Source organism: Vicia villosa, linkage group LG1 (genome assembly GCF_029867415.1).
Source record: "Vicia villosa cultivar HV-30 ecotype Madison, WI linkage group LG1, Vvil1.0, whole genome shotgun sequence".
Classification (NCBI taxonomy): domain Eukaryota; kingdom Viridiplantae; phylum Streptophyta; class Magnoliopsida; order Fabales; family Fabaceae; genus Vicia; species Vicia villosa.
Genome location: NC_081180.1, coordinates 24,340,553 through 24,366,116, shown reverse-complemented (window position 1 = coordinate 24,366,116; position 25,564 = coordinate 24,340,553). Strand labels below are relative to the sequence as shown.

The window sequence follows — 25,564 nt, the reverse complement described above, 5'->3', positions numbered from 1 at the left end:
ATATCACATAAGTAACTTAAAAAAATTAGAATAATTTGATAAACTACATGATAGTGATTGATTGACAGTGTAAAATTATTTTACATCGTGAGTGAGTGGTTTTTTTCCCCTTCTAATCCTTGTTATTTTTGGACCTATTTTTAGAATTATAACAGTATCATCGACTTATTGTCCTTTAAACAAATTGATGAATAAATCTGGTAATGTGCAATACTCGTTTTTGTTGTTTTTCACCTATTGGTAGTTACATTCCACTTACATATCTATTACTACAACTGAACTAACAAAGTACTATCAATAGTATTGTTATTAAAAAAAACAAGAATAATAAATAATATAAAATAAAACAAATAAAAAAAGAGAAAAATAGCTTGAGTGAAGTGAAACTCAACTATCTCCCGCTTTTCACTCTATCTCTCTTTGGGCGGCTCTCAATCTTACAAACCCTAGTTCCGTTTTAAATAACTCTCTCTCACACTTCGCACTTTCTTGTTTTACTTTCATTTTCATGACGACCAAGATTCATCATCAATAAAATCAATCTTTTGTATCTCTTTAATTGAACAAATAACTCGGTCTTGACATTGAGAAAAATGGAGGATTTATTAGGGCAAACGTGGAAGGACAGAGAGTTCACTCTCTCGTCGGTTACGGAACTCTCTTCCGATGCTTCCGAGGCTTCTCCGGGAATCGCTCGTTTCACCTCCGATGGTCTACAGATTCATCAGCAATCTCAGGAGATTTCTCTCAATTTTGATCTCCGAACTTCTCAGGTTCTTTTTTTTTCACGTTCCTCTTTTTTCTTAGCTTTTGAATGATATAAAAATTTGCGTTTTTTAGGTTTTTTTAATTTTCTTTGAATTCATAATTCTAATGCTGAGTTTTTCTTGTTTGATTCACTGAATGGGAAGATTATTTGTGTAAGGATCTATTAAAGATGGTTCATTTGTTGTTTAATTTCACAGATATTCAAATTGGGACCTGTTCAATCCGTTTGCATTATGGAAGGCTCTGATGTCGGTAAAGCGGTATGGACTATAATCTTATTTTTAGCTATTTAATATTTAACGAAGATCTAAGGGTTAATTTTATGCATTTTATGTTTTTCTCTTTAATTTTGCCCTGATGATGATGCTGGTGATCCTCTTTGAGGTTTTGATTATGCTTATGTTTACTGAGCATTCATATTTATTTTAAATGTGATGTTTTTGGACCAGGCATCGTATTCTACTGGAGTCACTATCCAGTTTAAAAACGAGGAGGAATGCGAGGCTTTTCATTCTGTTGTCCAACAATGGATAAAGAAAGCCAATGTTCAAGGTGCCCTCCTTTGTAAATGTGTGAACTTTATCGTAGAATAGCTTCTGATGTGCTGCATTTTTTCTGTAGTATATTCTCATTGCTTTTTAAACCTTTATCCTCCGGCTCCCACATGTTTGTAGCATGTTTATTCTTAAATGAATCTTACTTTGTAAAGGTGTACACCTTTACTGTAGAATGACCTCTCATGTTCAAAGTTTTTTAGTATATTCTCATTGCTTAAAATTTTTTATCCTCCTAATGTTTGTTGGTTAAACAAATTTTCTTCTTTGGTGCACTGAATACAAATTGCAAATTGGATGTATGATATAAGGCAAGCTAAGAAATTTGTCAGGCTATTAATTATGGGCGGATTTTGTTATTTGATGTCAGGTACCTGCTTGAAAAAAAGGAACTTGTGATATTTTATTGTTCAAGGATTTTTCTTCTTTTTCTACTAATTGTTGTACTTCTCATGTTACATTAGACTTGTTTGCGAGTAAATTGTTTGTTGTCTTGAGTCTCCTGCTAAAATTTTTGGATGGTTGCAATTTTCTTTTTAACCGGGACCATAATCATGATAGTCTTATGTTTTATTTATTTATGTTTATGTTCATATTTTATACATTTCAGTGTTCATTTTTCTTATTTTCAGAAGTTCCTTATACGAGATTAGTTTAGTCATATATTGATCTTTTTATTCCAGCAGGGAGCTTACCAAATGGAACTTTAACAACTTCTAAAAGCAAATTTGATGAAAAGATAGAGTCATCTTCTGCAAAAATGTATTTTCATTATTATGGACAACTTCTTCATCAGCAAAATATGTTGCAGGACTATGTGCGGACAGGTTATACCTTGTTGTATTCTAGTGGTCCCCTTTTTTATTTGAATTCTACATGTTTATTTTACTAATTCATTCATGATTTAGGTACTTATTACGCTGCGGTTATTGAGAACCGGGCTGATTTTACCGGCCGTGTAGTAGTTGACGTGGGTGCTGGTAGCGGTATTTTGTCATTATTTGCTGCCCAGGTAGCTCAACATCTTAATTTTGATCAAACCTAATTGTAACATATGATAGTGTCGTTGCCTCTAGTTAAATGAAAATTCTTGGTGTCTCAGGCCGGTGCAAAGCATGTTTATGCTGTGGAAGCGTCTGAAATGGCAGAATATGCCCGGAAACTTATAGCAGGAAACCCAAAACTGGCTCAACGAATTACAGTGAGATTTGTTTCATAGTTTTATTGCTATAATAATCACTTTTCAGTAGATATCTTATTACTTAGAGAACTATTTTACATATTAATTGTTTTATTTAGGTGATTAAAGGTAAAGTTGAGGATGTTGAGTTGCCAGAGAAAGCAGATATTCTCATCTCGGAGCCCATGGGTAGGCTCATATTATGATTCCTTTTGATAATTCTGAATAAAAGTGCTGATATTCAATTTATAATTTATAACATATCTATGTTCTCATGTCAATTAGTATTTTTTTTCTTTTGCCGTGTTGTAGTATAGAACTAAAGGTTAAGTTGCTGCATAAAGTTTTGAAATGATAGTGTTTTATAAGCTGGAAAATTCCTTTGTTATGCAGGCACTTTGTTAGTTAATGAGAGAATGCTGGAGTCTTATGTCATTGCCAGAGATAGGTTTCTCACTCCTACTGGGAAAATGTTTCCTGGGGTGGGAAGGTAAATTTAGCTCCCTTTCTATCTTTATTGGAGCTTCTTGCATGTGGGCATGGCAATACTAATATGATCATGACAATATTATTCTACTAGGGAACTTATTGCCAGATAACTATCTGCCTTTTCAAATTGACATACTTCCATTTAAATTTGATTTTTTTCTCTCCCAATGATTCGGACAATTAAACAATTTTTTTGCAATAATATCCAAAATTAACATGTGTTTGACGTTGTCATTTATGTGTCTTGTGCCTAATATTCAAAATTAACATGTGTTGGAGGCTGTCATTTTCTTTAGTGGTTTATATTTCCATTAAAAATAAATTATTGGTGCTCCTCAGAAATCACTAATATATACTTTTTGCTGTCTTTATTTTTTGTCTGAAAGACATTTGATGGTTTCTTTATAAAAAATGTAGAAACAACCAGGCCCTTGGAACTATGCTGTTTTCCTCTGCAATGTTTGTAATCATCTAATTATTGTCTTTTACTAACCTTGAAATTTTTGCCTGTGCAGGATTCACATGGCACCTTTCACCGATGAATATTTGTTCATTGAAATTGCTAACAAGGTGTGTAACATGGCCGCCTGTATATGTGTGTGTTAGTGATGAATTTTTGTTTGTTGAAAATGCTGATGTGGTGCATAATTGTATGCCTATATGTATAAAGAGACACAGCAGTTGTATTTCTTGCATTATCTGATACTTCGTCTCATACATCTTTAAAATGATTTCGGAGACACCGCATTTGTATGTCTTTCATTATCTAATACTAATACTACTTCTCATACGTCTTTAAAATTAAAATGATTGTTTTTCTGCCCTGAGTTGTCGCTGTTTAAAATGAAAAAGAACTTATATTTATCATAGATTAAGGATCGTAAAGAAGCCAACCTAAATCACCTCCTGCTGAGATTTGGTTCAATTGTCTTTTCTAATGAATTTCAATGATATTATGATACTAAACTGTAACTTTCTTCCCCTGAATGGCTGTTAATCGGAGTACCAAAACGTTTTACTACTTCGTAAAATGTTGATTTCATAGTTCATGTTTTAGAATTGCATCATGGATAGCATTCCTCTACAGATCTATTGATCTTGCTGCTTTTTTGAATATTCTTTTCTCCATGATATACTATTTTTTCTCTCTATTTTAAACCAATTATTATTGTCTAGGCCCTGTTCTGGCAGCAGCAAAACTATTATGGTGTTGATTTGACACCCTTACATGGGACTGCATTTCAAGGATATTTTTCCCAGGTAATAGACTAGCTTGTTTTTCAGAAATTTATTGAAGGTTATATATTGTTCATAGACTTCGTTTGGAAATTGCTGAGATGATTGTTTGTGTGCGTGCGTGTGGATTTCTCCTTCAACTGAGAAAAGATTAAATGTGATATAGTTTTTTATTCTATTGTACATGTATCAAATTTAAATTTATCATCCATTTGTAAGACATTAAGTATTCAATTATCTATTCAGATGTCAATGGTATTGATATGTAATTATCAACCACTAATTATTATCATTTGTCATTCAAAAATAGAAGTAATGATGTTGACATAGAAATGCACTCTACTTTTAGTTGGTAATCATAAATTGATAGTGTTTTATGTTGCAGTTAAATTGAACTCTAGTTACTAAAATTTTGTAATTAACACATTTTGTTCTATTTTGTACTCCAAAAAGCCTGTGGTGGATGCTTTTGATCCAAGATTGTTAATAGCTCCCCCGATGTTCCATGTATTAGACTTCACCAAAATGAAGGTAAGAATCAAATTTCTTTTTCCTAACATTGTTTTATTTGTTTTTGTTCCAGAGGTCTTTTTGGCAGTTGACACAAATAAAATTACACTTTTTATCAAACCAACTGATTAATTTTTATTGTGTTCATTTTTTCATCTATAAGCTTTATTTTAATACAACTAATTTCCTTATTGTAATTTTTTTTATGTAAGACACTCTTCTAATGATCATATGATCATTATATATTTTTTGGGACGGGATGTGGTGATCATTGTATTATTGAGTTGTAACTATATTAAAAAGCCATGTTTTTTCTTCTTCCTCGTGTTATATCATTATTTTGTACAAATGGTATACTATTGGGAAAATTTCTCATACTGTTGGTTGTTGACTTGATTGTATTTATTCCTAATGAAACATTATATTCTTTCAATGCTTGAAGTAAAGTTGCCAATGAATTTGACCAAATAACTCTTTGTTCTGTAGGAAGAAGATTTGTATGAAATTGACATTCCTCTGAGATTCATTGCCTCTGTGGGCACCAGAGTACATGGGTTGGCATGTTGGTTTGATGTACTGTTCAATGGAAGGTAAACATTCCTCTTACTGTAGAAAATTCTAACCAGTTTTTTATTCATCTAGGTTTCCTTATTGTTCCTATCTGTTGATTTGCTTAAATTGTTAACACTTTACAGTACCGTGCAAAGGTGGCTTACCACTGCTCCTGGTTCACCCACAACCCACTGGTACCAGTTACGCTGTGTTCTCTCGCAGCCAATTTATGTCATGGCAGGGCAAGAAATTACTGGCAGGCTTCATTTGGTTGCCCATAATGCACAGAGTTATACAATACATTTAACATTGTCTGGTTAGTATTTGTATCTTTTCTTTTTCTTTTATTGCTATACTTGCATGAATTGCATCATGATATTAACGAAAAAATATATAAATTTGCATTAGCTAAAATGTGGGGTCCTGGTGCTGAACAAGGAGGGATTATTCAAACATCTTCATGCAAGCTTGATTTGAAAGAACCCTACTATAGAATGTCCCAAGCACAAGCTTATCCTTTAGCCCAAGATCAGCAATCTCAACCACTTGTACAGACACAGGTATTGAATTTATTATCTTGTCTTTCCTTTTTCCCTGCTCACCGTTAATTGAAATTCCCAAGAGAAATTGAAACATGAGAGAAGTTTGGAAGATCAAATTTGGGGGTACACACATTCCCTTCTACAGTTCTACCAGTAGATTTTTGCAGAATTAATCGAAATTGGGAATAGTTGTTACTAGTTAAAAAATGTTGATGATTAACTAAAACTGACACAGCATATTTTTAGATAATACTTTTTTACACTAAAAAAGTGTTGATGATTAGCTGCTTCCATGTCTTGTTTGGAAATGGATCCTCTCCTGCTTTTGGTGTCATGTTTGTCCTGTGCTAATCTCAACCACTTGTTTATGCTTCCGTATGCGGTGAATGATTTTTGAACTGTGAGTATTTGCGTGGAACCTCTTTAGTCATTGGAGAGGCTCCAGATCCGGTCTGGTCTGTTGGATAAAATGTAGAGTGTAAATAGCAAATCAACCCACTTTCCAAAGTAGAGTTTTTCGTTTTTTTTCTCGTGTTTTTAGTTTTCACTGCATTGATGTTATTAGTGACACTTTCTTTGACAGGATATAAATATCCAATCACATGAATTGGAAGAACCAGAAATAATGCAACAGATTTCGCCTAATTCATGTGCTCAGATTGATTCGCTGATGCAGAAGATTTAACTCAATAACTCCTAACATGAGCTTCTGTTTGTAACATGAATTTTCCATGCCGCAGCAAGTTGGGGGACCTTGTCTTTATTTGGACACACCTCCTAGCCTGTAAATTCACCAAACATTATGTTTTATCCATTGTGAGGGTTGGTATCCTGCAGATCCTGTACTCATTTGCTTTATTTTATTTAGCCAACAATATATCGGGTCCGCATGCCTTGCAAAGTTAGGAGTTCAACGTATTGCATGATCTGGAACTTTTTACATTTGTATGATTAGATGAGGAGAATATTTATTGTAAACTTGTACGGCTCACACCACAGCAAAAATGCAAACCTGCAGAGTTTCAAATGTAGTATTATTTGATTGGTTGATTCTGGTTTTTAAAACTGTGTTCTTGGTGGTGTGAACAAAAACCGGTGCACATGCACCATTGTGAAAAATCTGGTGCACCTATTTTAAAAGTATTTTGCTAAAAGTTTACCTGATTTTTTTCGTTATATAAGATATAAAACCAGTGCCCACTTGAAAACAAAAAAAGGAAAATGTTCATTGCCGACATTGTTTAAGGAATCAAATTCAGTGAACATATCAACGCAGGGGAGATTGCAATAGATTGTGCCAAAAAAACAGTTGTTTTGTGTGAAAAGAGACAAGAAAATGACAGAAAAATACAGCCAAAGAAACTGAGTCTTTTCCTACTCGAGGGGATTAGTTTTTGTAGTTGAGGATATCTGATTTCTATCGAAAATGGAAGGTTAAATTTGAGAGAAGCTCAGCCAGTGCCAAATAGTTTTAGTCATTTTTAATCCGTGATAATTTCTTAAAAAGAGATAAAAATACGCAGTAGACTGGTAAAAACCAGTTTTGAACTTTGTGAACTAGTTTTCCATATTGATGGTATGATATATATAACTTCAAGTGGAAACAAGTTGATTTTTATGGTTCAGTTGACCATACACGAGCCTAGTTCTTGGTGCCCATAATTTAGCTTCTAATTATTATCAGGATTCAGAAGGTTGCATATAGCACAAAAGTAACATCAATTATGAGTGAAAGAGAATTGTGAGGCGTGTAGTTTTATGATTGTTTGATCCCTCCCTACTATACAATATATAAAGCATTTCCGGTTCATATAAGTTTACTATGTCAATTCAACGCATGTTGCATTAATAGTCTGAATATGTTCCATGCTTTTAAAGACTTCAATTTTGTCTAATTCATCATGTATTTTTCTTTTAAATATGCACGAGGTTATTGGAAAACGGTATGTTAGAAGTTTAAAAGAGATAAGTCTAACGTTGTTAGTTGAGTAGCACTTCAGGCAATTTTATAAACCAACTTGTGAAAGGAATAAGCCCGTCCACGCAAACAAAACCGGGGAAAATTTAATGCTATTTTGTTTTTAAATCAGCAACAAAGCTACCTACAATGTACCAACTTTTTTGCAGTATTGACAATCCGGCAATGAAGATCATTGCCCCAGTCATTTACTATCTTGAATTGACATCACCAAAAGCTTAGACTTGAAATAAACAGGAACATCGAAACTTATCCTCTGGACTTCTCTGCAGGACTATTGTTCTTGATGTGCCAGAATCTTTTCACGTCTTCTCATCACTGAAAGATTATCGAAGTCAATTCCAATTGGCAGAAAATTTTAGATGATGAGTAGGAGACTGCAACAAACAAGAACTCAGATGGCACAGAGGCTGAGAATAGTCCTGGAACAAAAAGTGCTTCCATTGATCAAGAAGAGTACAAGGTATTGAAACAGAAGACACTTGAGATAGGGTCTTTTGAGAAAAACACAGAGCTAATAGCTGGCTTCTCCATCTAAGTCCATTGGGAAGCAAACTGTCCTCCGATACATATTTTCCACATAATGGATGGTTCTCGACAAGAGACACTGGGCACATGAAGCTTGGGCTCAGCTGACATTGATCACCAACTACTTTGATGATTGATTGTTGAACAGGATGGGATTTTTGAGAAACAAATACTTCATAGCTCAGAGGGGATCCCGATGGACCATCCAAAGGAGTAGAAGCAGCATGAGTGAGAGTAAGAATTGCATGTTGCCATATTGATGGACCTAGAGAATTTGTGATTGACCGTAATATCGGTATATCATCTAGATCTGCAGTCTGGATATCTACTCTATCAACATAGAGAATGACATCTAGAGGAAACTTTTTCATATACCTCTTTACCGATGAAAGTATCTTTCTGTTGAAAGCTTGCTCGTTCATAGGGGCCCTGAGACCAGGTGTGTCAAGGATTCTGATCTTGACTCTATCTACAGTTCCAGAAACCTCTCTTACAGAAGTTGTGGCAGGTTCAAATGCATCTGTCATGACCACTTTATCGCCAAAAATAGAATTGATGGTTGCACTCTTTCCTACACCACTTTTGCCAAGAACTAGAATGTTCAATGAAAAGTCTAAATCATCCTGAAAATCTTCTTCAAGCTTTTTTGCTAATACTTTTGCTGACCTAATCACAAATTCTTGATGTGAGCGCCTTCCGATATCTGCAACCAACCTGCATAAAACTTTTGAAACCAAGGAATCTTCAAGAGAGAAGTTTATTCGCTGGACAAGCCTCAAGAATTTCACACTTATGGTATGTATCTCGTGTATCTTTCCCTTTTCGTTTTCACTTATGTCGTGTTGGAATTGGAACCCAGCTTGAGCATCACCACTTAGTAAGGAACTGAAACTAGCTCGATTTTGGAGGAAATGGACACTAGATTGATCGCTATAAGTGTCTGTAACTGAGTTGCAATCTAACTCGCAACCATTATCAAAATAAATTAATTGACTTCTCGCATCATCCTTTGGTAAGTTCATTCTTGCATGTGGACTCATGACTGTCTCTTCTTCACGAGAGTTCTTTCTGGATCCTATTGAACCCAAAAGAATCGACAGAGCTGAAATTTGCTCCCTTAACTGCTCAAAGCGAGCTGACATCAACTCTTCCACATCATCATCATCATCCAAAGCAGAACCACCTCTTTTTGATTCTTGACTGTCAATGTTTAGCTCCACAGTAGCCTCATTATTTACAGTGTCACTCACGTAAAATGTTTCCTCATTTTCATGTGAATGGTAATCATAAAACATCACATCTTCGTCCAGAACACCCAAAACAGTTTCAGACAGACCCTTTTCCAAATATGTACACTCTTGAAGGAGTGCACGATCAGAAATTTCATAATAGTCAACATCTTGAATTTTATTACCATCAAAAACATCACCATTGGTTTCAAAACCAACAGAAGAATCATCCGGTATAGCTTTTGAGTCAACTACAGATTCAGCTATACTTCCCAGTTTCTCACTTTCACTCTCTTGATAAGAAGCAGCAACAACACCAGGACTTCCATTAGCTGAGATGTTTTCAGTTGCTGTAGTACTATATTCAACATTTTCTCGGCAATGTTCTAAACTATTTTCAAAATTCTCAGCCAAGGCATCTCCCAGAGATTCACCAGTTTGTGGATTCTGTACTTCTAAATAGGCAACACTTGTATTCTTCTCCAGCATCATGCTATCCAGTTTCTCAGTTTCAGTTATGCTTACCAGTTTCTCACTTTCAGCTATACTATATTCAATATTTTCTTCGCAATGTTCTAAACTATTTTCAAAATTCTCAGCAAAGGCATCCGATAAAGATTCACATGTTCGAGGATTCCGTTCTCCTAAACAGTCGACGCTTATATTCTGCTCCGGCATCACACTGTCAATATAACCCTCGGCATTGGACTCTAATAAGCTACCTGCATTGGAAGTTTCTTCCACCACCATATCAGAGGTCTCCGTGTTGTTAACCACTTCCAACTTCCTTTGCATTACATCATCAGTCTCAATAAACTCAACCCTAATTTCATCATTCCTATCTAAACCATAAAGTTTCATATCATCATTTTCAAATTCATTTAAGGCAACACTTACCTTCTCAAATTGCTCATCATCCGAATTCTCTCGCGAACACTGCGACATGGCATCAGAATCAATTGAACTAGCAGTAGAGTATCCTTCAGAAGCTACTCTGATTCGAAGACCTTGTCCATATGGAATGTCATTCTCAGTATCTTTCGGAAAAGCACGAACAGGATTCTCCGCCACTCTCTCAGCACTCAACATTTCACTACCATCATCTTCTTCGTCTTCTTCTTCTTCTTCAGCATCATCTTCCTCTTCGTCGTCGTAAGTAGACACATGAGCGATAGGAGTAACACGCAAAGGTACTTGCACGAGAGGGGAAAGTTCTTCGTCGAGTTCAAAACACTCTTCGTCTTCATCTTCTTCTTGAGAAGCGTGATGTGATTCAGCTTCTAGGTCAGAATGCGAGGCGGTTTCGGAAAGAGTGGCGTCACTTGAAAGTTCAAATTCAGAATCAGAATCGTCGAGGGTGAGAGGAGCTCGGATAGGAACGGAACTTGACAGATTCATCGGTTGGGGGAACCCGCCGGCGGTCAAAATCGGAGAGGCGGAGACGAATCCCTTCGAATTTGACGCCATGAATGGAGGATTGGTTTGTTTGTTAGAGATAGCCAGTAGCTACTCTTAGAAAGTGGCTAACCGTCAAATCGAAGGGATTTTTGGATTTGAATTTGAATTTGGGCCCTTTGATACCTATGAATCGATTTTTTTAAATATTAACTTTTCACCTATTCCTTCAACCCTTGCACCCCGACTAATTTAATAAATATCAATTTTACCTTTTTTTCCTCACAAATAATGTTGTTCCGTTCGTGAACCAAATAAAGCCTTGGTAACGGACGATTAGTACTACAAATGTGATAGAGTTGAGGGACTTATAAAGTTAACACTTTAACGCTCAAATTAGACGTGGGGAAGAAGAGTGAAGTGAAATTGAATTTGAAACTTGTTACTTTAATTTGACGTCTTTTATATATATATATATATATATATATATATATATATATATATATATATATATATATATATATATATATATATATATATATATATATATATATATATATATATATATATATATATATATATATATATAAAAGGAGGAAAATAACGAACTCTCTATTTGTTAGGATTGAATTGCGGAGGGTCGCTGGATGCATTTGCAGTTTAGATCATTTGTGATCGCCAAGATGATAATTCTCATGTGTTGAGAAGATTGCTCTTACTTAGCTAATCTTTCGGGCCTACTCTGGAGGAAGAATTGGAAACTTTGGCCTGGTATATCCAGTGTGCTTCTGCCGCCTTGGCTCTAGTTGGAGTTGGTCGGTGGGAAGCTCTTTGGTTTGACCAACATCGTGCTGAGAAGCAACGACTAGAGGAAAACATTCAAATCTTGAAGCTTCAGCGGGATAATTACATGTGTGAAATAGAGACAACTTCTACCTCTCTTGTCGGGTTAGGGAATGCTTTGCAACCCCTGAATCTTGCTAATTTCCTCTCCGACCAAATGACTCATATGGTGAAGACTTTAGCGAAGAAGAAACATGCTCTAACTTTTATTCGGAGCAGTTTATCCTTTGCTCATGGGGAATTAAAGTATTTGCACCCTTAGAGCGCTTTGTTGACTCAACAGTTGGCCGACTATACGAGTGCTACTCTTGAGTTAGTTTCGTAGTCATTTGAGCATGCTTTGCAACAAGTAGAGCACTTTCGCCTCCCTCTGACTATCTCCAAGGAACAAATTCGACCAAATTTTATAGTGATAGATCGAAAGGTTGTTTCTCTACGGAAGTAGATTTGTCATATGTGTGTAGATACATTCATATTTTGAATGAAATATTTTATTCCATATTTTTTTACCTGTTTGAGGTGTATTTGTAGGATCATGACAGAATTATGAATCTTTGGTGAACTTACGAGGGTTTCCCTTGAAGTTAATTGGACGTCACTAGAGATGTTTCTGACCAAAGGTCGGTTGCCCCTTCTCTCTACTAGATGCAAACTCAGTGGAAGATAGACGTGTGACCAATCCACCTTGGTCTCTAGAGTGGTTAGCTTCCAGTGGGGGTGGACTGTTATTTCTTGTGAGGAATTGATTGATGTAATCGTACGTGCAAAGCGTCTCAAGCAATGCCTCTTTCTTCGGTGGAGATTTGATTGCTTTAGTCAGACGTGGTAAGCATTACATATAGCATATCTGACTTCCGTTGCACATGCTCTGTGATATGGAGAATTAATTATTGTAGCTAGACGTGCAAAATGTCTAAGGAAGCTCACCAAACTTTATGTGTCCTGGGCCTTAAGCGTGTCGGTCGTACCCTGAATTTGTAGTTACTATGCACAATCACAAAGAAACGAATGCTTCAAAAAACATCATATTTCATTTATCATTGTAAGATATTTATGTACATAAAGAAGATAGTGATATGATCACAACAGTTAACATGAATATGAAAGATGGAAAACATAATCAGGTCGGCTAGCCGCCACTTATTCTCCTCATTTTCCATGGGCGGTCTAGCCACTTTTTAGGGGACAGATGCCCATCCTGCAAATTTTTCTAGAGAAGTTACATTAACTCCATGGCCATGCTTTTCCTTGATCCTTCTTAAGGGCATGATATATTCTTTTTTTCCCTCGAGGTCGGCATTAAGGATGATAGGTTCTCCTTGGAGATAGTGACACTTCAGCTTCAGATGCACATGTGAGGCGACACCGTCTAACCTGGCTGCAAAAGGTCTTCCCAATATGCATTTGTAGACGCTACTGTAAGGGGCGATAAGGAATTATGAATTTCTCGTGAGGATGTCTTTCCCATCGCCTACAGAGACCATCAACTCCATATATCCCCAATGACGGGTGGTTGTTCTATTGAACGCCTGAAGGTTGGAGTCCTCATATGACCATAGGTTGCCTTTTTTTAGGCCAATCTTTTCCAACAACACCGAGTAAATGAGGTAGAAAGAGCTACCACCATTAATTAGAATTCAAGAGACGTCAAATGGTTCGTCCGTCGCGGTGATTATCGGAGGAAAGGTTTCGTTGGGGAGACCTTTGATCTTCTATGAGTCCTAAAATCCCAAGAATGGTCGATCAAGGACCTTCCCCGATGTGCTTGCATCCTTTCTGTGGATTGCCATCATCTCAGCGATATTAATTTTCCTAGTCCCCTTGGAAGGAAGATTTGTTCAATGCGTGCCTCTAGTGATGGCGGCGATGTACAAATTCTTTTCCTTGTTAGCCTCCTTGCCTTCGCCGCTAGTTCCCCTCTAAAAATCTATAACTTAAAAATACAATTGAGAAAGAAGAAACATGGAATTTATCCATATGTTATGAAAATTCTAACGAATAACGTGAGATTGCTTTAAAGAAAAGGTAACAAGTTGTGAGATGGTGCCAACATTTATCAAACACAACTTCAATAGATATAATAACTTCCATTAACTCAATATTAAGATAAAAGGAAATTTCAATATCGGAAGCATATAAGCCTAAAAAGTTAGCTTGATAGTCTCTGAAAACAACTCCAGGGGCTAAATGACAAGACTCCATTAGCTGCTCCATCTGAGTTGTATTTTATTTAAGATATTATAATAGGTTACTACAAATTCTCTTTAATTTTAGGAGTCTTAGAAGAATTAATCTTCACATCAAAAGTTGGAAGAATCACAAATTTTTTCATGTTAGAAATAACAAAAATATTTGTATAATCTCAAATGAGGGATGCGTAAGATATAATAAAATTAATAAAATATCTTAAATATCTTAAATTTATTTTATTGCTTTGGAATTGTTCCTGCAAAATTAAATACTATTAAATATATTAATAATGGCACTATGGATAACAAGTTTACACTGGTCATACCAAGATTTTCAGACTCCCAAACTAGAGATAATAGGGATATCAATGATATTCTACAACCACATCTAAAGTTGTCGAGTAAAAGGGCACATCAAAAAATATTTAAAGATGATTAAAGGCTAGTTCAACAAAAATCACATTTGCAAACAATGCAAGATCCTAAAACAAAAGTTCTCATTGATAGGTAACTTATTATGAATTAGTATCTAAATACTAATATAATAGACATTGAAATATTTTTGTGCCAAACCATTTTGGTCAAGGAAATATCTGACTAAGATGCCTTTAAAATTTATAGGCTTCTTTAAAATTATGTGTCATCTATACTATTAATCCAAAGCTTGTTAATATCATTTTGCAGACCAAGTTACAAAAATTAGGGATGATGAGCATAATAGAAAAGCAGGAATGTACCATTGATTATTGAGTATGAAATATCTTACCTTAGCATTGATGATCAGACTAGAATCGATAGAAAAAGCATTTTATAACCAATTATCAAACAAAAAATTAATTCAAATTTAATCACCAATATCCATTTGGTTATCTTTCTCATCTAAAATCTTGTTTTTAATTCCTTCCTAAATTAAGGTTAGAGAAATTATTAGTAATGATGAAGGGACATTCAACTGTAAGGGAAAAGATTCAAATGCGCGACATCTTTTAGCCATTAGAATACTAGCAAAAAAAACATCATTAGTAATAATAGTTGTTTCCGGTCAACCAAGCAACCTAAGTGTCTAACTAGTCAAGCCCAATAAGAAAGGCCCAGCCTAAAAAACTATCATTCAAGACTGGGGAATAAGTGGACCCTCATGGAAAGTCGCACACCAGAGTAAAAGCACAAGCTCATTTGAAGTCTTTGATGAAATTATTGTTAGGGTATCCCTGTCTCTTTAGGGAGTTTTGTTGCTTGTCCTTATGATTAATCTTTTAGAAATTGAGTCCCTCACAATAAGTTCTCTTGAAAATCTCCTAAAAATGGTTATTTTTCACGCATAAAATAGACATTTGACAAAAGTCGACACATGTTGATTTGAATCATGAAGTTTGTGACTCGAATCAAGAATGTCTGGCAAACATGATTCTATTCATGAAGTTTTTCATTTCTTAAAAGTTGGTTTGGAAAACATGATTCGAATAATGAGAATGTTTGATTTGAATCATAAGCAAGATTGTGAAATTAAAATTTCATATCGAGAAACATGATCTATATTGTGCATTGTCTTGATTCGAATAATGAACAAATTATTTGATTTTGGGATCGGTGCTGGAAACATTATTCAAACCATGATTAAGTGTGATTTGAATCACATGACTAAAATAATGGTTATAACAACTTAAAGAACTCAAGCAGTTTAGAATTGTTTCACAATCCCCTTAGATACCTCCAAAGTTTTTCCAAAATCCAAGATCTTCAAGGAATTTCTCGCTTCTATAATGACAATTGTTCCCTTTGTCTTTCGAACTACATTCTGAAGTTTTTTTAGAAAGAATGTTAGAGGTGTTATTTGTAATTTATGAAATCTAAGAGATCCATAACAGATCCAAAACACGACCCATTAATGAATGAATCTACAAAATGAAACAAACAAGCTTGATACTCAAGAACTTCCCAAAATAGAATCGAACCACAAGGACCGTCTCCGCCATCCGATTCTAGCCAGATAGGCTACATATCACTCATTTTTCAACTTTGATCGACTTTTCAAGTGCTCCCATTTACTCATCTACTGGCGTAAAAAAATGCAAGTATATAGAGGATAACATACAAAGTAAGTAATTGTTTTCAAAGATATAAAAATAATGAAGTAAATCGCGTTAATAAATGCGCAATTCTCTTAAATATACAATAACTTGTACCATCAAAAAATTCACAAAAATAAGCGCATGTTCATAATTAGTACATTATGCAAAACTATCACTTATACAACCTAAACAACTATCTACTCTAACTCATGAATCCTACTACTTTTGATTGATGCAAACATATGAGTTACCCCTCGCCCAAAGAACTTAAGAGTCTAGTAAAAGGGTATTAGTAAAACAATCAGAACTCCTCAGCGTCACTTCACCTTTCACGTACGACATTCTTACTAATATTTTCTCCAAATCTCTTTGGTTTTCTACCCCAATTATATCATGACACCATTCCCTCGATAACATGTCAATCAATTCATACAACGAATTGAATTTATTTATAATGGATTAATTCATAAACAAATACCAATAAACCATATGTGACTTATACTAAGAATTACATGTCCTAACAATTTATCTTATTCTTAACATGTTATTAAAATGCCCATTTTATTTTAAAAATATACATACCGATTAACATAAGGTAGATTATGGATGGGAGACTCAAATCCTATTCTATGACTAGCCACTTCCATTCAGACAACCACACGCATTCAAGCACCTAAACCCGCTTATGGTGACTAGCCCAATTTATGCCCATAGTTGGGATTTACCAAAAGTGTACTTTGTCACGGGTCATTCCTTATTCAGTCACAAATAAATTATTTCAGCCCACAAATTCTTAGGCACGAGGCCTAGGAAAAGACGAAGCGATTTAATTCTGGCATGTCACCATTATGAAGTTCTGCAAATTTTCTCCAGTGAAGTATCGGGTGAGTCCGTCAAACATCACATAGGGAGGGTCCCTCAAGAAAAGCATTGAGAGAGTCCATCATGCATCACCTAGGGTGAGTCCCCCAAACATCATTCATGGCAACATGCTCCTAACGATGCATTTGCCTCAACAAGCCAATTTTATAGAAGACCTTTGGTTCGCCAACACATGTAAAGACACGAGGCATGCGACAATATATTATGTAATCGTTGGTGTGTATCTAGCAGAAGGCAATCATAACCTTCATGATTTAGGTTTTCTACCTTTATAATAGGAAGCCCTTAACTCAATAGCACGCATGCTATTCCAAAGTCTTTGCTTCTAACATGTCAAATTGCATTTAATATTTTTCCAACTTCTATTTTCTTCAAAAATAGGTATACTCGTTTCCTCTCTTTCTTTAACCTTATTTTTTCTTCAAATGATGACTATTAGGAAGTTAGACGAGAGAAGTAATGCGATTAAGCCTTCCAAATTAGGTAACTCGTGAAATTATATGAACATTACATGAACAATGTGAAACGAGTTGGTTGAATGATTGACTATTGGCTCCTCAAATTAGGAATGTTTGGGAGTTCTGAGGGAACCTCCGACTCTAGTAGCGATAATGATTTTATTTCTTCATGTTCTTTTTTAGGAAATACAAATTTATCAAATTCAACAAAGCGCTCATGAGTGGATGAGACTTCGAGACACACTACATATGCCATTCTAGAGTCTTGCTCCAAAGTGAGCGGTCTAACATGGTCGCCCCAACAAATTCCCCCACACCTTTTTTTTTACATGTACCTACCAGCCGTTCATGACTTAGGGGTGCTCATACCCTTCACCCACTTTGAATCTGAGGTTTTTGCAACCATCAAAGTCATCCCCTCATAGATATTGTGGAATGATTGGGCCTTTATAAGGGCGCCAGAAATCATCTGCCAATGCTTAAAGGTTAACTTATCATTGGGACCTTCTTTTCGTTCTACGGTACTAAGGCAGGGCCCAAAATTGGTTGGGTGAACATAGGCACCATGTCACGAACAATCTTATTCACTCCTTACTCAAACCATTACAAAGATTAGAAATATAGGTTTGTAAGAGTGAGGGGCGTGATAGAGATTGTAAGGCCACCATCATGGAAGATGATGCCCACCGCTTTTCCTTAAACTAGACAGAGAGTCCCTTGACAATAACTGGTTATGATTTTGAGTTATTTTGAGAGAGAAACACATTGATTCATATCAGCGTGAAACATGAAGGACTAAAACTATCATCGTCTCTAGAGGATAAGTCCCCCCCGCAAAGTCGTTACCAACTCAAGGAATAATAGAAAATTAATAAATATGCTGCATAACGCATGAGTATTTTCATTAAAAAGACCCCAACGGACGACGTTGCAAGTAGACCTTTGGCAACATAACAACAAAGTTGTATGAAAAAGGAGACTCATGAGTTACAAAGAAGGGCTTAACCTATCTAAGCCTCGCTCGAAGGACCGACTATGTGGATTTAGTCTGAAAATAAATCGCCTCGGGCATTAAACCAGATATCCGTCCTAAGCGGCACATATTGTGGATGCCTAAAGACTCATTAAACACTTGGATTAAATCACTTCGCCCAATACGTCGTAACAAATCGCCCAATGTGGAACTCGAGGCCGACCTAACTTGGGTGAGAGATCACATGATTAGGCTTGAGCCTCCCTAACTTACTCCCATTATCCATGTGCTTGAGAAACATGGAAGATGACGTGTCCAAGCAGCGACTGGGCAAAAATCAGTCAAGGAGGGATAATTGTCTTCCCTAGATTCTAGGAAGAATAATCTCCCATATGCCATATTTTATGGTCATGGGCCGGGGAAAACCACTCTCTAACTCTAGCCTACGCCCAAGCCTTATAAACACCTCAACCTTAATACTGAAAGGGATCTCCAATATTTCCCATAAAAATTATACACAGAATCTTTCATAAACCTACATGAAATAACTCTAAACACACTCAAATATCCCGAACACCACAAACAGACAACGCTACACAACAAGGAATTGTCCTCATTGTTAGGGCTGTTCATGGTTCGGTTCTTTCACAAAACAGAATCGAACCGTATTGAACCGTTTCAATTTTTTTAGAACCGAACTGAACCAAAAGTTTTGGTTTGGCACAAAGGTTCGGAATTCCGAACCGTACCAAACCATTAGAAGACAACTTTTCCAAACCGAACCATTTACTAAAGAACCTAACCGTTATACTTAGTTTTGAATTTTTTTTAATAAAAAATCTATTTAAATTTATTTTTAACATTTTTTTATAAACTTTTTAAATATACTATTATACATAATTTTTAACTTAAATTTTTTTTAATCTACATTCATAATCAAAATCCAAATTAATTCAAAATTGCAAAACTCATTAAAAAAATTATAAATTAGTCAATTTTTACAATATTTAGGGTTGTTTGGATAAACAGCTTATAGCACAAGTGCTTATAAAAATTAGCACTTATGAATAAGTTTGTATAAGCCATTTTTATAGAAAAAATAAAATAAATTGACTATTATATAAAAAATAAGATAAATGTATTTAACACTAAAAATAGAAATAAAGAACACATTAACAGACATTATTACCAAGATAACATGAGAGCATAATCATTGCTGATTCTACCAAAATTAACATGCATAAAGACTATAAGATCAACTCAGTTATTTCATAAGGATCTGTTTAGATAACAGATTGGTATATTTGAACTTATTTATTGTCATAAGCACTAATGAGAATATTTCACGAGCTTGTGAAGAAGCCACTAACATTTTGATAAGCTATTTTCAACTCATTTCCATAAGCTCTCTATAATAGCTTATGAAGAAAACTTATTCATAACTTATACATAAGGAATAATATGAGAAACACTTACTTTATAAGCCCTTAATCAAGTTATTAATCTTCATTGGACAAAGTCAACAACTAATACATAAGTGACAAAGGAAAAAAAGTTATTATAAAAGTATAGTTCAGAAGCTTTGATGTTTGAAGTTATTAGATGTTAGAATTTTGAAACTAAAGTTTTAATAGTTCGGTTCAGAATTAAATTTAAAGTGGTTAATTGCTATCGTTTGATTCTAGAACCATTAATAAAATATAAGTTCGGTTCACTAACCATTAATAATGGTTCAGTTAATTTAACTCCAATTTAATTCAGTTCGGTTCGGTTCGGCGATTCTTTTGAACAACCCTACTCATTATCATTTTTTTTTAACAATCATATTTTTTAAATCAAATAAATAAAATAATTCCCATTAATCGATTTCTTGATCATGAAAATTGATTTTTATGACCACATAACACATTCCAACATACTGTAAGTCTGTAACTACTAACTACCAAATTCAAGCTCCGTAACTAAATCGGGCCACAACAACTGATTCGGCCCGCAAATAATATAACCTGAACAGAACCCGTTTCTTCTCTTCTCTGCATCAATGGCGAGTGCACCTTGCTTCTCCACCTTCCACGCTCATTCCGCTACGAGACGAAACTCTATCATTATAGTCTCTTCAAAAAGGAAAAACTATCTGCGACCTAAAATTCTCAAAATCCTAACCAAACCTTCTCTACCAATCCCTTCCCCCCTTCCACAACCACCGACACCCCAACCCATTCTATCTCCTACTCAAGAACACGAACTCACTGTTGATGTTCCTGCCGACGAATTTCACGACAAAGATGTCACCGCCGCTGTTGAAGAGACTGTTGAATCGGAAGAATTACGCGTGTCTGTGGATTCAGCCAAAGACAATGGTGTTTTTGCCAATGTATCTGGTAAGGATATCTTCAAGTACGGTGGTATGTATTTGATTGGGGCTTTTATGTTTCAAACGGTTATTTACTTTTGGAAATTGGAAAATCAGCGTTCTAAATTGAATGATTTTGAGGTAAGTGAAAAGGAAAAGAGGAATGGGAATATTGTGGAGGATCAAAATGTGGAAAAGAAGATAGAGGAAATTAGGTTAATGGCGAGAGAAGCTCGGAGAATTGAGTTAGAGAAAAAAGGGAAAGGGAAAGAGGAAGAGGATGAGGATGGGGATGGGGATTCTGAAATTGATGATGAAAGTGGTGCTTCAAGTGGGAAACTTGGTATTGAGAAAGAGGTTATTGAACGGTTACTGAAGCTGAAGAGTAAGATAAATAGTAACAAGGATAGTTTATCGGCACTGGGATTGAATGGTAGTGGAAATTCTGCTAAGGGTGGTGGTAGGAATGTGAATAAGGTGAAAGAGGGGGTTGTCTTTAAGAAAAAGTTTAAATTTAAAAGCCCTTCTACTAAGGATGTGAAAACTCCCAAGGGCTTTTCAGGGACGCAAGATCGTAGAGTATCGAGTGTAAAACCTCGAGATGATGGAAATCGGAGACAGACCGTTGATCATGCCGAAAAATTAAATGGAGATAAGCAACTGAATCAACGAGATGTGTCACATGAAAATGCTTCCGGTGTTCCATTGGAAGAAAGAGGAAAATCTGATGAAGACAAGTCCGGGGAAATTGTAAATGATGGAAAGAATGTGGAAGAAAAGATGGAAACACCAAATATGAAAACAAAAGATGGATTTAAGGCAGAGAGTATAGACAATGGTAATATGTTCTAGCATAATTTCTAAATGCCTTTTCATCTTTATTGTTATTTACGCATATAAATGTTGTTTCTTTTTGCACCATTGTTCAAATTTGGTTATATATCGAAGTTAGAGTAGTAAAAATTTATTTACATTTGGAGTTTCAACTTTCAATTGAAATAAGAAGAGCAATGAAATTTAGTGGATTTCGCATAAGAAGTAATCCATGAATATAGGATTGCTTGGAAGAAATTTAGCACAATTTGAGTTTTTTTTTTTTTTTTTTACATGTTTAGGTGGTTTCCCAAAGAATAATGTTGAGATGTCTTCCACTGAAGTAAGAGACTTGAGGACACAGAACTCCCAGGGTTCTGAAAAGGATAATGGGCACCGTATAAATGGCAGTTCAGGACGTGGATTTGCTATAAAAAATTCAGCCCCCAAACAAGCAAACACTAGGACTGATATGTGGTGGCTGAACCTTCGTTATGTTCTAGTATGTGCAAGTGAATTTTTGCTTACTTATTTTTCAGTAGCACAACCATAAAGTGACTTACTAACCAATAATACTACACCATTGTTTATCCTGTCTTAAAGCTGTGTGACCCTCTGAAATTTTCTAGTTGTATCAAGTATATAAGTTCAACAAAGTCAAATAGCTTAGGTTTGTTGGACCTTTTCTTGAAATACACTCGCGAATTCTTCTGGTTGCATTGAATTCATGGGAGATAGACATATGTTTGGTTAATTAATCCTGTGTCTCTATGTATATCCATTTGCATCTGACCATGAGTCACATCTCTTTGTGAAGGTAATTTTCATGAAAAGAGGCTCCAACGCAGAAGGTCCCAAAGGTCTCTATAGCTTAAACTATACCTCTAAGCAATGGGAGCAGGGTAATGATTCCTATACTGTTGCTTTCGAGGATCAAACTGATGCTAACAACTTCTGTTTTATACTGGAATCCTATTTTGAAGATTTGGACGACAATTTTAGTGCCAATGTAGTTCCCATGTCAATACAAGTAAGAATAAAAGTTTGCACATCAAATAAAAACATCTATGCACTGACGTATCAACTAAAATGTCTCACTGTTCTTATTGAGCCTTGCACATGTTAATTGAAATTGATAATTTTGTTTAGATATTTTTTAGTTAGCTGTTGTGTGTATAATTTTGTGTTTAAAGGGGGAAACGTTGTTTTGTAGGAACTGAATGAAGAAATAATATCACAAGGTGAGAAAGTAGTAGTTGTGAAAAAGAGGCAGCTTCAACTCTATGCTGGGCAACTACTTACTGATGTTGAGATAGCATTATGCTCAATAGTAGAACAAGATCAAAATGTACCATAATTGGTGACATCGAGATGAATGAAAATTTATCAATTTCCAGAAAGAATGTCCATAGTGAATAAACCGCCATCCAACCACAGTTATTGGACAATGAAAATACAGTGCATGACTTCCATCAAAATTGAAGGTTGGAGTTGATGGAACGGAATTGCTGAGCAGAGGTGAAGAGTGCTTGTCACTACTACTATTGACTGAACTTTGGTGGTAGGTTTCTCTTTGTAAGTTTTTCCTTGTTTTAAAAGTTACATGTTCCATGTAAGTTGCAACATGTCTTTCCAAGAGACATGTCCACGCCGGAGTCATTAGGTATAGACATGATCTTAATAGAAGTTCTAGAGGATTATTTGGAGTAGGTGATATGTGGGGGAAATTCACAATTTTTTGCACTCTATGCAATGGAAATTTTGAAAGTCAGTTCAAATTGCAATAATGCAAAAAGATTTCTTTTTCAGAATTTAGCACAAATTTCTGTAGCCAACGCACTTGTGTAAAACGACCTGGATAGCACAAATTTAGCACAAATTTCTATATCTGGATTCTTGCGGAAGCTTCCTATCTATCTTCACAAATGCAGCTACAAAATTTGCAAGGTTGACGCCCACTTGTTTTACAAATTGTTTGGAGACAACAGTTTTTCATAGTATTATAGCTTTTATCTACAACCTCCAGGCCCCAATATGCAAACAAGGGCATGGGACATCAAAGTGAAAATAAGTTGCATTATAATAAGCTTTCTAAAGCATGAGGTTTGAAAGGAACTTTTAAAAAGTTCAAATTGATTTTTTTTATCAAGAGAAAAATAAAACCAAGAAGGAAGGACTAAGCTATTCGTGCTGCCTATACACCTCAAAGGTATCTCCAAGCAAGATAATATCCCAATTGAGGAGGAGTGATTCACATCTTCAAACCAATCAGGACATTCGTGAAAGTCATTATGCTTAGTGTCAGCAATCAAATCCAAAGCTACCTGAGATAAGAGTTAGTTGATATATCTATATCCATGATCACAAGTCAATTTAGACCTCTTGAAATAGTTGACAATTTCGTCAAAAGATATGCTGCAATATTTGGAAAAACCATAAATCCACTTGAAATAGTTGACAATTTCGTCAAAAGATATGCTGCAATATTTGGAAAAACCATAAATCCAATTATCCGGAAAAATCATGAATCCAATTATCTCTAGTATTTCTCAAAAGGCCACCAAAATTGGCATGTCCAGGGTTATCAGAAGGACCATCCACATTGACTTTAATAAAACCTTCACGAGGATGCCAACAAACATTATGAATCACATAATGCGTATTTGTTGTATGAAGGGTTTTTGGATCATGGAGGAACAATAGAAGAAGGACCATCCACATTGATTTTAATAAAACCTTCATGTAATAAAACCTTCAGGAGGATGCCAACAAACATGACGAATCACATAATGCGTATTTGTTGTATGAAGAGCTTTTGGATCATGGAGGAATAATAGAAGAAGGCCATCCACATTGACTTTAATAAAACTTTCATGTAATAAAACCTTCATGAGGATGCCAACAAACATGACGAATCACATAATGCGTATTTGTTGTACGAAGGGTTTTTGGATCATGGAGGAATAATACGATAATATATTATTCCTTGAAGCCTAATTATCTTTTTTTACATTTTGGAAAATCTCTTCGTTTCTATTTGGCGAATCTCAAAACAAGTTACTATGAAGTAGTGTTTGCTTCAGTAGTAGCATGGTGTTTGAACCAACTGTGACAATACTGCATGTAAAAATCATTATGATAAGTGGGATAAAAATATCTCCAAATAGACATCGGACCACACTAGAATTATCACGAAGAGTATGCATATCATTTTCCACATCCATACCACATATATGACAAGAAGTATGTATGGTAAGATGAACTGAACCTCTGAAAGTGTTGTAGGGAAGACATCTATGTATCACTAGCCAACAAAAATTCCTTAAATTCTCAATAATTGGTAGTTGCCAAAATCAATATCAAGAAGTAATGGACGCAACATGTTGAGTTGAATTCTCATTCAATCCTTTGTACCCGCTACTAGATGAATATATGTGATTCGAATAACCGCTCCAAATGAGTTTATCATCAGTGCCATGAACAATAGTAAAGCTATGAATACAATCTAGGTAGAAAGAAGAGAGTTGAGCACATAATTTGTTAAAGATTTAATCCTTGTCATCTCTTAAGTGACATAGTTGAAGATTAGTGTCACTAATGTCAACATAAGCACGCCAAACAAATATATGGCCTCTCCCACCTCTTCAAATAAAACCCGACCCTAAAATTTTCATTACCTTCACAATAGCACGCCAAATGCATGAATCTTCAGGCTTATAATGAGTGTGCAGAATATGAGAGTCAGACAAGTATTTATTCTTCAACATCTAAACCCAAAGTTTTTTGTGGTTGGTACAAAATGTCCCATATGTGCTTTCCAAGAAGAGAGATATTTGAGTTTCTAGTTGTTTGAATACCTAAATCCCATTGAGATTTAGGCTTAGTTAAGCTCTCCCCCAATGACAAGAATTCCTCCCTTACACAAAGGAATGAACAACGACATCAATGTTATCACAAATGTTGGAAGAAAGCCAATGTTTTTGCGTTTGTAAGTTTATTATTTATCTTTCTATTGTAATT

At 35.3% G+C, this 25,564-nt stretch overlaps 3 protein-coding genes across 5 annotated transcripts; 2 read left to right on the top strand and 1 right to left on the bottom strand.

The window, feature by feature from the left end:
* Positions 1 to 388: 388 nt before the first annotated feature.
* On the top strand, positions 389 to 6,896 carry LOC131631483 (probable histone-arginine methyltransferase 1.3). 3 transcript variants are annotated; one of them, XM_058902292.1, is made up of 15 exons: positions 389 to 773; positions 966 to 1,028; positions 1,218 to 1,320; positions 2,006 to 2,149; positions 2,231 to 2,334; positions 2,425 to 2,523; positions 2,622 to 2,691; positions 2,896 to 2,992; positions 3,507 to 3,561; positions 4,168 to 4,251; positions 4,681 to 4,758; positions 5,224 to 5,327; positions 5,433 to 5,605; positions 5,698 to 5,849; positions 6,397 to 6,896. In XM_058902292.1, exons 1-15 carry the CDS (start codon positions 594 to 596, stop codon positions 6,397 to 6,399), a joined length of 1,509 nt encoding a protein of 502 aa, XP_058758275.1. In that variant the 5' UTR covers positions 389 to 593; the 3' UTR covers positions 6,400 to 6,896. The 3 variants fall into 3 exon arrangements, with proteins under 3 accessions (XP_058758275.1, XP_058758263.1, XP_058758268.1); XM_058902280.1 differs by having other exon boundaries at positions 390 to 773; positions 6,415 to 6,896; XM_058902285.1 differs by having other exon boundaries at positions 391 to 773; positions 2,009 to 2,149; positions 6,415 to 6,896.
* Positions 6,897 to 7,046: 150 nt separating this feature from the next.
* On the bottom strand, positions 7,047 to 11,142 carry LOC131631476 (translocase of chloroplast 159, chloroplastic). Its single transcript, XM_058902270.1, has one exon. The coding sequence runs from the start codon at positions 11,031 to 11,033 to the stop codon at positions 8,145 to 8,147; it is 2,889 nt and encodes a 962-aa protein (XP_058758253.1). The 5' UTR covers positions 11,034 to 11,142; the 3' UTR covers positions 7,047 to 8,144.
* Positions 11,143 to 20,297: 9,155 nt separating this feature from the next.
* On the top strand, positions 20,298 to 23,355 carry LOC131631471 (uncharacterized). Its single transcript, XM_058902266.1, has 4 exons — positions 20,298 to 21,569; positions 21,847 to 22,046; positions 22,362 to 22,574; positions 22,758 to 23,355. The coding sequence occupies exons 1-4, from the start codon at positions 20,420 to 20,422 to the stop codon at positions 22,899 to 22,901; spliced, it is 1,707 nt and encodes a 568-aa protein (XP_058758249.1). The 5' UTR covers positions 20,298 to 20,419; the 3' UTR covers positions 22,902 to 23,355.
* Positions 23,356 to 25,564: the final 2,209 nt, after the last annotated feature.

Coding starts and splice junctions, on each gene's coding strand:
- LOC131631483 (XM_058902280.1), top strand. CDS start 594: ATGGAGGATTTATTAGGGCAAACGTGGAAGGACAGAGAGTTCACTCTC. Junction 774..965: donor TTGATCTCCGAACTTCTCAG/GTTCTTTTTTTT, acceptor TTAATTTCACAG/ATATTCAAATTGGGACCTGT. Junction 4,759..5,223: donor TAGACTTCACCAAAATGAAG/GTAAGAATCAAA, acceptor TTTGTTCTGTAG/GAAGAAGATTTGTATGAAAT.
- LOC131631476 (XM_058902270.1), bottom strand. CDS start 11,033: ATGGCGTCAAATTCGAAGGGATTCGTCTCCGCCTCTCCGATTTTGACC.
- LOC131631471 (XM_058902266.1), top strand. CDS start 20,420: ATGGCGAGTGCACCTTGCTTCTCCACCTTCCACGCTCATTCCGCTACG. Junction 21,570..21,846: donor GGCAGAGAGTATAGACAATG/GTAATATGTTCT, acceptor TTACATGTTTAG/GTGGTTTCCCAAAGAATAAT. Junction 22,047..22,361: donor TGAACCTTCGTTATGTTCTA/GTATGTGCAAGT, acceptor CTCTTTGTGAAG/GTAATTTTCATGAAAAGAGG.